General features: G+C 40.9%; 1 protein-coding gene across 1 annotated transcript in view; it reads right to left on the bottom strand.

Annotated features, from left to right (window-relative positions):
* Positions 1–631: 631 nt before the first annotated feature.
* Positions 632–17,047, bottom strand: part of LOC137636737 (putative N-acetylated-alpha-linked acidic dipeptidase) — a 73,001-nt gene continuing 56,585 nt past the window's right edge. The window contains exons 17-18 of the mRNA XM_068369123.1: positions 7,649–7,741; positions 632–4,682 (exon numbers count right to left, since the gene is read on the bottom strand). Coding sequence (XP_068225224.1) covers positions 4,484–4,682; positions 7,649–7,741 — 292 coding nt within the window. The 3' untranslated portion in view covers positions 632–4,483. The remainder of the gene's footprint in view (positions 4,683–7,648; positions 7,742–17,047) is intronic.

The raw sequence follows: 17,047 nt of genomic DNA, 5'->3' as shown, positions 1-17,047 counted from the left end.
ACAAAGCTCATCCCTATACCCCCATGGACGTACTGGGTACGTTTCACAAAGCTCATCCCTATACCCCCATGGACGTACTGGTACGTTTCACAAAGCTCATCCCTATACCCCCATGGACGTACTGGTACGTTTCACAAAGCTCATCCCTATACCCCCATGGACGTACTGGTACGTTTCACAAAGCTCATCCCTATACCACCATGGACGTACTGGTACGTTTCACAAAGCTCATCCCTATACCCCCATGGACGTACTGGTACGTTTCACAAAGCTCATCCCTATACCCCCATGGACGTACTGGTACGTTTCACAAAGCTCATCCCTATAGCCCCATGGACGTACTGGTACGTTTCACAAAGCTCATCCCTATAGCCCCATGGACGTACTGGTACGTTTCACAAAGCTCATCCCTATACCCCCATGGACGTACTGGTACGTTTCACAAAGCTCATCCCTATAGCCCCATGGACGTACTGGTACGTTTCACAAAGCTCATCCCTATAGCCCCATGGACGTACTGGTACGTTTCACAAAACTCATCCCTATACCCCCATGGACGTACTGGTACGTTTCACAAAACTCATCCCTATACCCCCATGGACATACTGGTACGTTTCACAAAACTCATCCCTATACTCCCATGGACGTACTGGTACGTCCTTGCAAAAAACGGCTATTTACATTTTTTTTTGCATATTTTTGATAACTTTATGAGAAACTTCAGGCATTTTCCAAAAGAATGAGACCAACCTGACCTCTCTATGACGAAAATTAAGGCTGTTAGAGCAATTTACAAAATTTATATTGCAAAAGGTGCTTGGAAAAAAAGTAATGCCTGGGGGTTAAGGGTTGGAAAGTTCCAAATAGCCTGGGGGTAAAAGGGTTAATACAAGCAAAACAACATTTGTAATAACCTGATATCTATTTTGTAAGAAACCCTACTATTTGATGACTTTTGTAGCTGAAAATCAAAGGCATGGGACTCAGGTTAGGCCTACAATAGGCCATAATGAAACAAAATGACTTACACACAGCTTCTTGGAGCCTATTAAGCTTTTAATTTGAGGACTTTCTGTATAGTATTACACAGCAGCTTGAATATTCATTTAGATAACAGTATCAGTCTTTAAGATTCTCTCCACTGTTATACAATGGAATATGTTGTACTGCATTTGGCCTTATATAACTCTATGCTTTTATGTTTTGTCAGTTTACTCCTAAATAATAAATAAGTGAATTCACTTTAACTGAAAAGACATAAAAGCATCTTGTTATACAAGACCAAATACCGTAGAGGATAGTCAGTTATATGCTAAGGAAGAGTTAGACTAATAACGTTATGTATGTGAATTTTCAAGCTTGCAAAATATTTTTGTTGTTTATTTTTGCTGTTTGTATTAAGGCATTGTTCTGTATTTGGTTCTAACAGAATGCTTACTAGTATTTGGTGTTACATAACTATAAATACTATTTTTTCGAGTTATATGAGACACGAAGTCTGGCTATGTCATTAACAAGGCCTGCAATTATTCATGAATTTTCAACATTTTCTGGTGCCTGTTATCTAACCCCTGCGTATGTTAAGGTCTGACTGTATAAGAAAATTGACACATTGAAAAAAAATATAAATATATACTGTTATGTTCAATATAAAAATTCAAAACCTAGACATAACCTTTGAGTAAAATACTAAAACCACAAACCTTCAACACTAACACGTATCATATACTAAATTAATCTGTAGGACATATTTTCCTGAATCTTCTAAACGATACCATAAATTGAAAATAGATCTGAAGCTCCGTAAAACTTTCTTGTGATTCAGCTATCTACATTGAATTGCACACTAACCACACACAGTATAAGTGTAACCATTTAAAAATACTCTCAACTCTAAGAGAAAATATCTATCTTTAAAAACCATTAATAACTATGAAAGCACCAATTTATACTTATCACAATTATGATATAAATGAATACAGCAAGACTGCCATACTTCAATGCACATACCAACACAGGTCGATAACAACTTAATATCATAATGCGTCTTTAAATGTATTATTTCTATGGAACTTCTCACCAGAAAAAGAATTAAATCAATATTTTCAATGTAAATTTTGTAGTTGACTGGAATGTTTGATTTAATATGATAATGCAAACAAGGCTTTGTAGCATTGTAATAAATTCCAATGCTCCCATCTCTCTATTTACAAATAAAGGTGTCATCTCTCACAGTTGGGAGTCGTTAATTTTCATTTCACCTTTTTACCAGTGTCAAAGATAATGAACTTACCCGTACAGAACATGAGCTTACTCTGAAAGAAATAAAAAGATGCGAACTTTCCCCCAGAAAACTAAAAATATGTTTACAGTGAAAGAACTAAAAAAGATACAAGTTTACCACGAGGAACTTACAGAACAGTTCAAATGTAGTCAGAATTTTTTTCCATGTACTTTACATTCACAAATCAAAATGTCCATTTAGAGAGCAGTTCAGAGGTAGTCAGAATTTTTTTTCCATGTACTTTACGTTCATGAATTAAAATGTCCATTTACAGAACAGTTCAAATGTAGTCAGAATTTCCTTCAATGTACTTTACATTCATGAATTAAAATGTCCATTTAAAGAACAGTTTAAATGTAGTCAGAATTTCTTTCCATATACTTTACATTCATGAATTAAAATTTCCATTTAAAGAACAGTTCAAATGTAGTCAGAATTTTTTTCCATGTACTTTACATTCAGGAATCAAAATGTCCATTTAAAGAACAGTTCAAATGAAGTCAGAATTTCTTTTCATGAACTTTTCATTCATGAATTATAATGTCCATGATTATATGTCACACACCTACTCGTCTTCTGTCTTTATCATATAGCTGGGGATGTAATAGAAATTTGAGAAATTAAAGTATTCTTATCATTAAGAAAATAAAATGTTCAACATTTTGTATTTCAATGAAGAACAGAAAATCATCTACCCTGTATTTCTGCTGTATTGTATTCACATGGAAGTCCAGAGTACATAGAAAGTATATTTCTGACCACATTTGGTATGCTGTCACTCAGTTCTCTTCATAAATAATAATAATATTCATAAAAACAACCTATTTTTCTTCATAAATAAGAGTGAAATTCATAAAAACAACCTACTTTTCTTCATAAATAAGAGTAAAATTCACAAAAACAACCTTATTTTCTTATAAAAATAAAACCTGACTCTCATTACCATATTCACAGCAGTACAGTACTGTCTTCAAATAAACCATTGCTTTGGTCAGGAAAGGTACTAATGATTAAAAATGACTTCTCTTCAACCAATTTTGGTGACCAGATCATTAGTGGTTTTGAAATGTTGTTTATCATTGATAATTTGAGTAAATGGTTGGTAGGACTTAATGCGGGATAGTTAGTTATTCCTCGTTTGCAGATACCAATATTTAGTCTCTGTTTCATCAAGACCTGCCTTTCTAGCTGTTGCTGACTATTATCAATATTTGTTTTCTCTAAAAGTGAAAATACCCCAGAACAGTTTTAGCAAAATATTGATTATTCCCTAAAGATGAATATTTGAAAAAATAAATTATGTTAACAACCAGCAGGTTATACTTAATAATCTATTACCCTGAACTTTGGAATTATGTTACTCGTCAGTAATTATTTGGCCAGAGAAAAGTAATGTTCATTTTAATTCACAAGAAAATAAAAACAATTTTTCAATGGATTAAAGATTATCTACTTTCCAAGTCATCCCATGTTTCCTGTCAATCCAAATTGTTATTAAAGTTTTGCTTTATTGACTGAAAATTTAGTGATCAAACAGCAGGGGTGTGAGCTTCATTTTTTACCATTGGGCAATGTCATTCGTAAAAGGTCAGTCATTATCATTAACAAAGCAGTTCAACTTTTGTATGTACAGTACTATATACCATAATGATTTGTTCACCTAGACTGGCAAAAGAGAGATTACAGCAAAGCAATATTCTATTTAAGAAATAGTATCAGAGACTGCCTGGGACATAAACACATGCCTAAAGCAGTTTCTCTTTCCTCGGGGATGCAATTATGAACTTCTAGATTCATGGACAGCAAAAGGTGGAAGTTTTAAACAAATCACGCAAACTTCAATGGTAACATAAATAAGGCAACACTACCACAACCCAAAAGACATTGCTTTACAGCCACAAGGGCTGTTTTACAATTGATAATAGTTGAACAATACTCAAGTAATAACAAATGACTAGTTTAAAATAAGCCTTTCAGTATGAACATATTCAAACTATGGCATACTTTAAAAGCGTAAAAATAATTCTCATAAATAATTCAATATGAATCTATGAACACAGTATGCTGTACGAGATTTATTGTCATACCTGAAAACGTTAAATTTGTCAAGAAAAAGATAAAATAGCCACTGCTACTAGAGAGCAAGTTAATACATCACCACCAGTTGTGTTACAGTTATCACACGTAGCGCTAGACTCATCACCAGAGGTCGCACGATAAAGCATTAGCTGCCGCGTGCGTTAAATGGGTTATGGCTGCCAAATGTTCTCTGACAGCTCGCCATCTCTTCTCCCTCTCTTCGTCGGGCAAGTCTTCTATTTTGTGCAGTAAGTCTTGCAATCCAGCAAAGCTATCCGAGTTGTAATTGTTGGTGCTACTGGGAGCTGTTACTACATGGCTGTGGGAAAAGAAAATTGATTATTTTGACGGTAGTCAGGAAGAAAAGTAGTTTCAAGTCTATCCGAGTTGTAATTGTTGGTGCTACTGGGAGCTGTTACTACATGGCTGTGGGAAAAGAAAATTGATTATTTTGACGGTAGTCAGGAAGAAAAGTAGTTTCAAGTCTATCCGAGTTGTAATTGTTGGTGCTACTGGGAGCTGTTACTACATGGCTGTAGGAAAAGAAAATTGATTATTTTGACGGTAGTCAGGAAGAAAAGTAGTTTCAAGTCCATCCGAGTTGTAATTGTTGGTGCTACTGGGAGCTGTTACTACATGGCTGTAGGAAAAGAAAATTGATTATTTTGACGGTAGTCAGGAAGAAAAGTAGTTTCAAGTCTATCCGAGTTGTAATTGTTGGTGCTACTGGGAGCTGTTACTACATGGCTGTAGGAAAAGAAAATTGATTATTTTGACGGTAGTCAGGAAGAAAAGTAGTTTCAAGTCCATCCGAGTTGTAATTGTTGGTGCTACTGGGAGCTGTTACTACATGGCTGTAGGAAAAGAAAATTGATTATTTTGACGGTAGTCAGGAAGAAAAGTAGTTTCAAGTCTATCCGAGTTGTAATTGTTGGTGCTACTGGGAGCTGTTACTACATGGCTGTAGGAAAAGAAAATTGATTATTTTGACGGTAGTCAGGAAGAAAAGTAGTTTCAAGTCTATCCGAGTTGTAATTGTTGGTGCTACTGGGAGCTGTTACTACATGGCTGTAGGAAAAGAAAATTGATTATTTTGACGGTAGTCAGGAAGAAAAGTAGTTTCAAGTCCATCCGAGTTGTAATTGTTGGTGCTACTGGGAGCTGTTACTACATGGCTGTAGGAAAAGAAAATTGATTATTTTGACGGTAGTCAGGAAGAAAAGTAGTTTCAAGTCTATCCGAGTTGTAATTGTTGGTGCTACTGGGAGCTGTTACTACATGGCTGTAGGAAAAGAAAATTGATTATTTTGACGGTAGTCAGGAAGAAAAGTAGTTTCAAGTCTATCCGAGTTGTAATTGTTGGTGCTACTGGGAGCTGTTACTACATGGCTGTAGGAAAAGAAAATTGATTATTTTGACGGTAGTCAGGAAGAAAAGTAGTTTCAAGTCCATCCGAGTTGTAATTGTTGGTGCTACTGGGAGCTGTTACTACATGGCTGTAGGAAAAGAAAATTGATTATTTTGACGGTAGTCAGGAAGAAAAGTAGTTTCAAGTCTATCCGAGTTGTAATTGTTGGTGCTACTGGGAGCTGTTACTACATGGCTGTAGGAAAAGAAAATTGATTATTTTGACGGTAGTCAGGAAGAAAAGTAGTTTCAAGTCCATCCGAGTTGTAATTGTTGGTGCTACTGGGAGCTGTTACTACATGGCTGTAGGAAAAGAAAATTGATTATTTTGACGGTAGTCAGGAAGAAAAGTAGTTTCAAGTCTATCCGAGTTGTAATTGTTGGTGCTACTGGGAGCTGTTACTACATGGCTGTAGGAAAAGAAAATTGATTATTTTGACGGTAGTCAGGAAGAAAAGTAGTTTCAAGTCTATCCGAGTTGTAATTGTTGGTGCTACTGGGAGCTGTTACTACATGGCTGTAGGAAAAGAAAATTGATTATTTTGACGGTAGTCAGGAAGAAAAGTAGTTTCAAGTCTATCCGAGTTGTAATTGTTGGTGCTACTGGGAGCTGTTACTACATGGCTGTAGGAAAAGAAAATTGATTATTTTGACGGTAGTCAGGAAGAAAAGTAGTTTCAAGTCTATCCGAGTTGTAATTGTTGGTGCTACTGGGAGCTGTTACTACATGGCTGTAGGAAAAGAAAATTGATTATTTTGACGGTAGTCAGGAAGAAAAGTAGTTTCAAGTCTATCCGAGTTGTAATTGTTGGTGCTACTGGGAGCTGTTACTACATGGCTGTAGGAAAAGAAAATTGATTATTTTGACGGTAGTCAGGAAGAAAAGTAGTTTCAAGTCTATCCGAGTTGTAATTGTTGGTGCTACTGGGAGCTGTTACTACATGGCTGTAGGAAAAGAAAATTGATTATTTTGACGGTAGTCAGGAAGAAAAGTAGTTTCAAGAAAAATTCCTTATTAACCCTTTTACCCCCAAAAAGGACGTACTGGTACGTTTCACAAAAGCCATCCCTTTACCCCCATGGACGTACTGGTACGTCCTTGCAAAAAAATGCTATAAATTTTTTTTTTTCCATATTTTTGATAATTTCTTGAGAAAATTCAGGCATTTTCCAAGAGAATGAGACCAACCTGACCTCTCTATGACAAAAATTAAGGCTGTTAGAGCAATTTAAAAAAAATATACTGCAAAATGTGCTGGGAAAAAAATAACCCCCTGGGGGTTAAGGGTTGGAAATTTCCAAATAGCCTGGGGGTAAAAGGGTTAAAATTTATATAGAACAGGTTTATCACTGAATAGTTTATACTGTACATGCATTAGCTATAAATTTGTTTTGCATACTGTATTTGTTTGCTTATCCTTGCTGTTTTATTACTATAATTATTAATATTATTACTAATCCTATACTGGATAGCATTATATTATTACAACAGCATAAAAATGAAAGGATTATTATACAATGTGTAATTATAATGTATACAATAAACAAAAAAAATATTTTCAGATGACAAAAGAAACATATTTCTTCCCCATTGAGAGAGAGAGAGAGAGAGAGAGAGAGAGAGAGAGAGAGAGAGAGAGAGAGAGAGAGAGAGAGTGTTTATGAAGTTACAACAATAAAATAGATTTCATATATAAACTATAAATACTTATAAAAACAAGGGGAAGAGAAGTAAGATAAAATAGTGTGCCTGAGTGTACCCTCAAGCAAGAGAACTCTAATGATATTAGGTCAGCTTTGAAGGACCAAAGCAATATGAACATCAAGGGAGTTTCATATAAATAAAAACCACTGATAGGAATAGAATTCTGTACTCACTTGTATTCTGGTCTTCCTGGAAGACCCCTGGGATCAATGAACGAACGATCAACCAGCATTTGTGCATCATTGAAAGCGCGAAGTGCTAGGATACTGAAATATAAAGTGGCTTCAATGCTTTGGTCATAAAAATTATAAATATTGTATATATACATACATATACCAAGGCACTTCCCCCAATTTTGGGGGGTAGCCAACATCAACAAATGAAACAAAAGAAAAAGGGGACCTCTACTCTCTACGTTCCTCCCAGCCTGACGCTGTGGATGCAACAGTATTGTATTTCACCCTCTACTATAAAAATTCTTGTCTTTTGCAATATTATACAGTACTTAATGTAATAGATTATGGCTTCAAGTTTCATACAGTGAATAAAAAAATTAGAATAGTTTTGGGATTTTTCTACCGCACAACTATCAAGGAGAATCCTGTCCAATCAACGTCTGAAATAAAATAATTTCAAATACAAATTTCACCATTTTGATACTTTCATGGATGTTGCATAGATAATATCTATGAAGAGTAAGATTCTTGATCATAGAAAAGGGATTTTGACGAAGGAAAAATCTATTTCTGGGCTCAACCTGTGTCGCTGCATGAAATGCTCCTTAAAGCACCATTTCAAAGGTATAAATACTGCTAAATATACCAGATAAAAAAGTTGTATGGAATGCTAGGAATATATCCAGCTCGCTCACCCCTAAAGGGTGTCGGTATTAAAACTGGGGCGAGTGATACCCCTACCAGAGATCCCTTTCCAATTAGACTTCTCCCTCCTCAAAATCCCCAGTTACTACGAGGTGTCGTTCACTACATCTACTCTCTCTACCCCTATACCCCTCCCCTCTGGGGACTGAGCAGCTCAGTTTCGTACTCATGCTGATGGTCAAATGCTGTGCCCTGTGGTCACCGTTTACTACTGAAGTCTAAATCGGTATACTGAAGTCATTAAAGACATTTATCAACTGGGATATATTACGTCAAGTGGGGAGGAAGTGTCAATTAAGCGACTCCAAGGAAGGAATCAAAATAATAGATTTTATTATTAAAATTTTGTGCACAAAAAATAATGTGGAAGGCTTTAGAAGAACTAGAAACAGAGTCGGAAGTGTGGTCCGCCAAAATGAAAACGTTCACAGAGCACTATAATTAGGAAAAAATGACTAAATGTAATCACTACTGATGCACTGAGAATAAAGCGAGAGAGAAGGGTCTTTGTTACTTGAAGCATGATTAAAACAAGCTGATTCACAGAACACAGGCTTTTCAGACAATCTACTGAGGGCTTAACAAATGACGTGGTATAGCGAGATTGTTGATGTTAATCTCGAAGGGAAAAAGGGGTTGAAGGAAACAGATGAGAGAGATCTATTTATCAATCTACTTATCTATTTTGTTTTATTTTAAGGTCATGAAGTTTGCACTTCCAAACAGATAGCTCATGATTCAAAGGTAAGATTGTAGAACAGCATATCGGTAACATTTCAGGTCTACTTTAAATGCTTAAAACTGTTTAAAAGTTTAAAGGTCGCTCATGAATGGCAGAGGCAAGGGACAGTGGCACTGCCCTAGCAATCAGGACAATGCCCTAGAGACTGACCATATATTATATGATCAGCGCCCAAGCCTCCTCTCCACCCAAGCTAGGACTAGGAAGGGCCAGGCTGTGGCTGCTGATGGCTCAGCAAATAGACCTATAGGCTGCCCCAAAGCCCCCAACAGTAGCTTACAAGGATGGTAAGGTTACAGACACTAATGGCACTAACGAGTCAGAGAGGGACTCGAACCCCCATCTTGGCAAACACTCGACAGAGACGTTACCAATCAGGCCACAACAACCCTTAACCCTGGAACGGTACGGTGGGTCGTCCGTGACCCCGAGCGTAAAAAAAAAACAGGTTTTTCTCACGTGACTGAATTTGTGGGTGATCGACCTGCAGTAGGTGTCTCGCCTACACGCTCTAGTAGTGTCCAGATGTGCATTGCTGTAGCTGTACTCCTTCCCCGATTTCTGAGACGCGTCGGGGTCGAGCGCGACCGAGTTTACCCTTCTAAGGTAATTTGCATAATTATGTTATTTTGATAATAAAATAAATTTTTGAATATACTTACCCGGTGATTATATAAGCTGCAGCTCTGCTGCTCGACAGAAAAATCTACGTAAAAAATCCGCCAGCGATCGCTATGCAGGTAGGGGGTGTACTTCAACAGCGCCATCTGTCGTGCAGGTACTCAGTACTCATTGTAAACAAAGAACTCAATTTTCTCCTCGGTCCACTGCGTCTCTATTGGGGAGGAAGGGAGGGTCCTTTAATATATAATCACCGGGTAAGTATATTCAAAAATTTATTTTATTATCAAAATAACATTTTTCAATATTTAACTTAGCCGGTGATTATACTGTATAAGCTGATTCACACCCAGGGGGGTGGGTAGAGACCAGCAATAAATGTTTACATTATTATGAGCTAAGGATTTTTTATTTCATTTTAGCAGTTATCAAAATAACAAACATAAAATAAATAAGTACCTGGTAAGGAAGTCGACTTGAACAATTACTCTGCCTTTTTAAGTACGTCTTCCTTACGGAGCCTCGCGATCCTCTTAGGATGCTGAGCGACCCCTAGGATCTGAAGTATGAAGGGTTGCAACCCATACTACAGGACCTCATCAAAACCTCTAATCTAGGCGCTTCTCAAGAAAAGAATTTGACCACCCGCCAAATCAACCAGGATGCGAAAGGCTTCTTAGCCTTCCGGACAACCCAAAAACAACAATAAAAACATTTCAAGAGAAAGATTAAAAAGGTTATGGAATTAGGGGAATGTAGTGGTTGAGCCCTCACCTACTACTGCACTCGCTGCTACGAATGGTCCCAGGGTGTAGCAGTTCTCGTAAAGAGACTGGACATCTTTAAGATAAAAAGACGCGAACACTGACTTGCTTCTCCAATAGGTTGCGTCCATTATACTTCGCAGAGATCTATTTTGTTTAAAGGCCACTGAAGTTGCGACAGCTCTAACTTCATGTGTCCTTACCTTCAGCAAAGCTTGGTCTTCCTCACTCAGATGGGAATGAGCTTCTCGTATTAACAGTCTGATAAAATAGGATAAAGCATTCTTTGACATAGGCAAAGATGGTTTCTTAACAGAACACCATAAAGCTTCTGACTGTCCTCGTAAAGGTTTAGTTCGTCTTAAATAGAACTTAAGAGCTCTAACAGGGCATAAGACTCTTTCTAGTTCATTTCCAACCATATTTGATAGGCTTGGAATATCGAACGATTTCGGCCAAGGACGAGAAGGTAGCTCGTTTTTGGCTAGAAAACCAAGTTGTAAAGAACATGTAGCCTTTTCAGATGAAAATCCGATGTTCCTGCTGAAGGCGTGAATCTCACTGACTCTTTTAGCTGTGGCTAAGCAAACCAGGAAAAAGAGTCTTTAAAGTGAGATCTTTAAAGGAGGCTGATTGTAGCGGCTCGAACCTTTCTGACATAAGGAATCTTAGTACCACGTCTAAATTCCAACCAGTGTAGCCAAACGACGCTCCTTCGTGGTCTCAAAAGACTTAAGGAGGTCCTGTAGATCTTTGTTGTTGGAAAGATCTAAGCCTCTGTGACGGAAGACTGATGCCAACATGCTTCTGTAACCCTTGATAGTGGGAGCTGAAAGAGATCTTTCTTTCCTCAGGTATAAAAGGAAGTCAGCTATTTGAGTTACAGAGGTACTGGTCGAGGATACGGATACTGACTTGCACCAGTTTCGGAAGACTTCCCACTTCGATTGGTAGACTCTAAGAGTGGATATCCTCCTTGCTCTAGCAATCGCCCTGGCTGCCTCCTTCGAAAAGCCTCTAGCTCTCGAGAGTCTTTCGATAGTCTGAAGGCAGTCAGACGAAGAGCGTGGAGGCCTTGGTGTACCTTCTTTACGTGTGGCTGACGTAGAAGGTCCACCCTTAGAGGAAGAGTTCTGGGAACGTCCACTAGCCATCGAAGTACCTCGGTGAACCATTCTCTCGCGGGCCAGAGGGGAGCAACTAACGTCAACCTTGTCCCTTCGTGAGAGGCGAACTTCTGCAGTACCTTGTTGACAATCTTGAACGGGGGGAATGCATATAGGTCTAGATGTGACCAATCTAGGAGAAAGGCATCTATATGAACTGCTGCTGGGTCCGGGATTGGTGAGCAATATATTGGGAGCCTCTTGGTCATCGAGGTTGCGAAGAGATCTATGGTAGGCTGGCCCCATGTGGCCCACAGTCTCTTGCACACATCCTTGTGTAGGGTCCATTCTGTTGGAATGATTTGTCCCTTCCGACTGAGGCAATCTGCCATGACATTCAAGTTGCCTTGGATGAACCTCGTTACTAGAGAAATGTTTAGATCTTTTGACCAGGTGAGGAGGTCCCTTGCGATCTCGTACAACGTCATAGAGTGGGTCCCTCCTTGCTTGGAGATGTACGCCAAAGCCGTGGTGTTGTCCGAGTTCACCTCCACCACTTTGCCTTGAAGGAGAGACTTGAAGCTTTTTAAGGCCAGATGAACTGCCAGTAGCTCCTTGCAGTTGATATGCATTGTCCTTTGACTCGAGTTCCAAGTTCCCGAGCATTCCCGACCGTCTAATGTCGCGCCCCAGCCCGTGTCCGATGCGTCCGAGAAGAGAACATGGTTGGGAGTCTGAACAGCCAGGGGCAGACCCTCTCTGAGGCTGATACTGTCCTTCCACCAAGTCAGTGAAGACTTCATCTTCTCGGAAATGGGGATCGAGACCGCTTCTAGCGTCTTGTCCTTTTTCCAGTAAACAGCTAGGTGATATTGAAGAGGACGGAGGTGTAGTCTTCCTAACGAAACGAACTGTTCCAGGGATGATAGTGTCCCTATCAGACTCATCCACTGCCTGACTGAACATCGTTCCTTCTTCAGCATGTTCTGGATGCATAACTGGGCTTGACTTGTTCTGGGGACCGACGGAAAAGCCCGAAAAGCTTGACTGTGAATCTCCATCCCTAAATACACAATAGTTTGGGATGGGACCAGTTGGGACTTTTCCATATTGACCAGGAGACCCAATTCCTTGGTCAGATCTAGAGTCCACTTTAGATCCTTCAGACAGCGACGACTGGAAGAAGCTCTGAGAAGCCAGTCGTCCAAATAGAGGGAGGCTCTGATGTCCGCTAAATGAAGGAATTTGGCTATATTCCTCATCAGCCTCGTAAACACAAGAGGAGCTGTGCTTAGGCCAAAGCACAGGGCTTGAAACTGGTAGACAACCTTTTCGTAAACGAATCTCAGAAAAGGTTGGGAGTCCGGGTGGATGGGGACGTGAAAGTAAGCGTCCCTTAGGTCTAAAGAGACCATCCAGTCTTCCTTTCTGACCGCTGCTAGAACGGACTTTGTGGTCTCCATGGCGAACGTCTGCTTTGTGACAAAGACATTCAGCGCACTGACGTCTAGCACCGGCCTCCACCCTCCTGTCTTCTTTACCACTAAGAAGAGACGGTTGTAGAAGCCCGGGGTTTGATGGTCCAGGACTTTGACTACCGCTCCCTTTTCTAGCAAGAGAGACACCTCCTGTTTCAATGCTCGTCTCTTGTCTTCCTCTCTGTACCTGGGAGAGAGATCGATGGGAGACGTTGCTAGAGGGGGTTTTCGTACAAACGGGATCTTGTACCCCTCTCTGAGCAACTTCACAGATTGTGCATCTGCGCCTCTCTTCTCCCAGGTCTGCCAGAAGTTCTTGAGTCTGGCTCCCACTGCTGTCTGAAGAAGGTGGCAGTCAGACTCTGCCTTTAAAGGACTTGGTTCCTTTCTTCTTCCCACGTCTCCCTTCGGCACGAGCACCTCCTCTGCTGGAGGTTCTGCCACGAAAGGGCGGAATAAATCTGGACGCTGGAGTGTCCATCCTTGGTCTTGACAAGGTAGGCAAAGGGGTGGCTTTGCGGGCAGAGGACGCAACCAGGTCATGGGTGTCCTTCTGAATCAAAGAAGCAGCAATCTCCTTAATCAAGTCCTCTGGAAAAAGGCACTTAGAGAGAGGAGCAAACAGAAGTTCTGATCTTTGACACGGTGTCACTCCAGCTGACAGGAAAGAGCAAAGGTTCTCACGCTTCTTGAGGACTCCGGATACGAACGATGCAGCAAGCTCACTAGATCCGTCACGTATGGCCTTGTCCATGCAGGACATGATGAGCAAGGAAGATTCCTTCTCAGTCGGGGAGATCTTCCTGCTCAAAGCTCCCAGACACCAGTCCAAAAAGTTGAAGACCTCGAAGGCTCTAAATACTCCTTTCAACAGATGGTCTAGGTCCGAAGGTGACCAGCATATCTTAGAGCGTCTCATGGCTAGCCTGCGGGGAGAGTCTACAAGACTTGAGAAGTCGCCCTGGGCAGAGGCAGGAACTCCCAAGCCGAGAACTTCTCCCGTGGCATACCAGACGCTCGATCTGGAAGAGAGTTTAGCAGGGGGAAACGTAAAGGCTGTCTTCCCTAGACTCTTTTTGGACTGCATCCAATCTCCTAAAACTCGTAAAGCTCTCTTGGACGAGCGTGCGAGGACGAGTCTCGTAAAGGCAGGCGAGGATGACTGCGTACCTAAAGCAAACTCTGACGGAGGAGAGCGTGGAGCCACAGACACAAACTGGTCCGGAAACATCTCTTTGAACAGAGCAAGAACTTTTCTAAAGTCCAAAGAAGGTTGCGTGGACTTGGGCTCGTCAAGGTCCGAATGTGGTTCATCAACGTGTGCCGCATCGTCATCATCAGAGAGTCCATCATCCGAGAATTGAGGAGGAAGCGGCAATGGAGTAGGTATCGGCTGGTCAGCTGAGTCCGGTCGCACGGGTGCACGCGTGACTGAACCGGACGCAACGTCATGGAACTGTTGCCCAGTCTGTGAGCTGGCAACAACCATAGCAGCGCGGGGACGCACAGCGTCTACTCCAGACTGTCTAGTCTGATGTGGGCGAGCAGAGGCAACCACACTGGGTTGCGGAGGTTGACGCACCGCGTCAAAACAAAACAACTTTGACGGTTGTTGTACCTCGCGAACGTCAACGGAAGGTTCCGTGCGTCGCTGAACGTCAACATGCGGCTGGCAGGGTACACTGGAACGCATGGGTGGTGGGACTCTCTCAGCTGGAGTGCGCAAGAAGGTCGCCTCAGCGTCCACAGGACGCACAACCGTGGTTGGTTGTAGGCAAGAGGTTGGTGCAGCAGCAACCTTCTCCGCATGAAAGTCCTGCATCAGAGACGTTAATTGGTACTGCATGGTCTGCAGCAAAGACCACTTAGGGTCTGCAGGAGCAGGTGCGGCGACAGACGGTGTAACTGCCTGAGGCGGTACCGCTTTGCCTCTCTTAGGAGGTGAGCAGTCATCGGAAGACTGCAGCGAGTCCGAACTGACCCAGTGGCTACAACTGGGCCGTTGGACTTGCGCGGAAGGGACTGACTTGCGCTTAAGAGGTCTTGAGACCTTGGTCCATGGTTTCTTACGAGAAACCTCTTCCGCAGACAAGGAATAAATGGGCTCTCTCGTCTCTGTGTGGGTGGGGCGATCTTGGGTAGATACGCCCGAAACCACGGAGGGAACGTCTGTTCGCTGATTAAAGCCTCTCGAACCCTTTGGTCGTACGACATTGCTTCTCCCCTGGACTTGGGAGCTTGCAAGAGGTCCCGGTCTAGGAGGACGACAGGCACGAACAGACGAACCCTCAAGCGCAACACTATCCACAACACTATCACTCACTTTATCACTTCCCACTGCACTCTTACACTTCAGCTCCTTGACGTCCGCCAAGAGCTGGTTACGGTCACTAGCCAAGGACTTAACTCTCACCCAGAGCTTGGATGGCACGCATCATATCTGCCATCGAAGGTTCCTGAGTGCCAGAAGGGGGATTAGGAGCTACCACTACAGGGGAAGGAATAGGTTGTGGGGCATGAGGAGAGGAAAAATCAACGGAACGAGATGAACTTCTCCTGACTCTATCTCTCTCTAGCCTACGTGTATATTTCTGGAATTCGATAAAATCGAATTCCGAAAGCCCAACGCATTCCTCACATCGATCTTCCAATTGACAGGTTTTATCCCGACAATTGGAACAAACGGTGTGAGGATCGATAGAGGCCTTCGGAAGACGCCTTGAACAGTCCCTAGCATTACACTTCCTGAATTTAGGGACTTGAGAAAGGTCAGCCATTTTGAATTGGTCAAAGGGGAATTCAAAAACTATCCAAAGTCATCAACAAATAATCCGATATCAAAAAAAGAATGCAAGGATTTATTGAAGAGAAAGCCTGCACAGCGAAAGCTCAAAACTAGAAACGTGTACTTCACCAAATAGTTGTGAAAACAAATCCAGTTAGCAACAGCGAATTAGTAGGTCTTGCCGGTAGCACGACAGAGAGAAAATTGAGTTCTTTGTTTACAATGAGTACTGAGTACCTGCACGACAGATGGCGCTGTTGAAGTACACCCCCTACCTGCATAGCGATCGCTGGCGGATTTTTTACGTAGAGTTTTCTGTCGAGCAGCAGAGCTGCAGCTTACATAATCACCGGCTAAGTTAAATATTGAAAAATCAAAGTTATTACGTATTATGAAATTGTCGTAGAATGGTGCAACTTGTATAGGTTATCAGTTGTGGAAAGTCTTGGTGGATTGTTTGGCTACCATGTGCATGATTTTTTTTTTAGTTAAAATGTCGTTCATCACCACGAGGACCATTTTACCGCGAGTGCCCCTTTTTCATTTTTTTTCATTTTTTTTGCCAAGTCATTTTTCCGTAAGATATTGCCAAATAGTGTCGTAAAACTTTTGCTTTTTTAGTGTTGGAAAGTGTGTCTAGATGATCTGGCTACCCATGCGTGACTTTGTTTTTATCAGATACGACGTAGTTATTGGTATATGGGGTATTTAACTGCGGTTGCCAATTTCTGTTTTTTTTCAATATTTGTAAAAATTTACTACGTAGTAAGGAATTGCCGTATATTATTGATTTTTTTTTCATGTTTGTGTGTTAGAGAGTGTGCCTTGATGGTTGGGCTAACACGTGCATGTCTTTTTTTTTATCTGAGATGCCGTATATTAGAATGTTGGGCATTTTTCCGCGAGTGCCCCTTTTTATTTGTTTTGCATTTTTTTGCTTAGTCATGTTACCGTAAGGAATTGGCAAGTAGTGTCGCAAAACTTATATTTTTTTAGTGTTGGAAAGTGTTTCTAGATGATCTGGCTACCCATGCGTGACTTTGTTTTTGTCAGATACGACGTAGTTATTGGTATATGGGGTATTTAACTGCGGTTGCCAATTTCTGTTTTTTTTTCAATATTTGTAAAAATTTACTACGTAGTAAGAAATTGCCGTATATTATTGATTTTTTTTTTCATGTTTATGTGTTAGAAA

This window comes from Palaemon carinicauda, unplaced genomic scaffold (genome assembly GCF_036898095.1).
Source record: "Palaemon carinicauda isolate YSFRI2023 unplaced genomic scaffold, ASM3689809v2 scaffold375, whole genome shotgun sequence".
Classification (NCBI taxonomy): Eukaryota; Metazoa; Arthropoda; class Malacostraca; order Decapoda; family Palaemonidae; genus Palaemon; species Palaemon carinicauda.
This window is presented reverse-complemented; position numbering and strand designations above follow the sequence as displayed.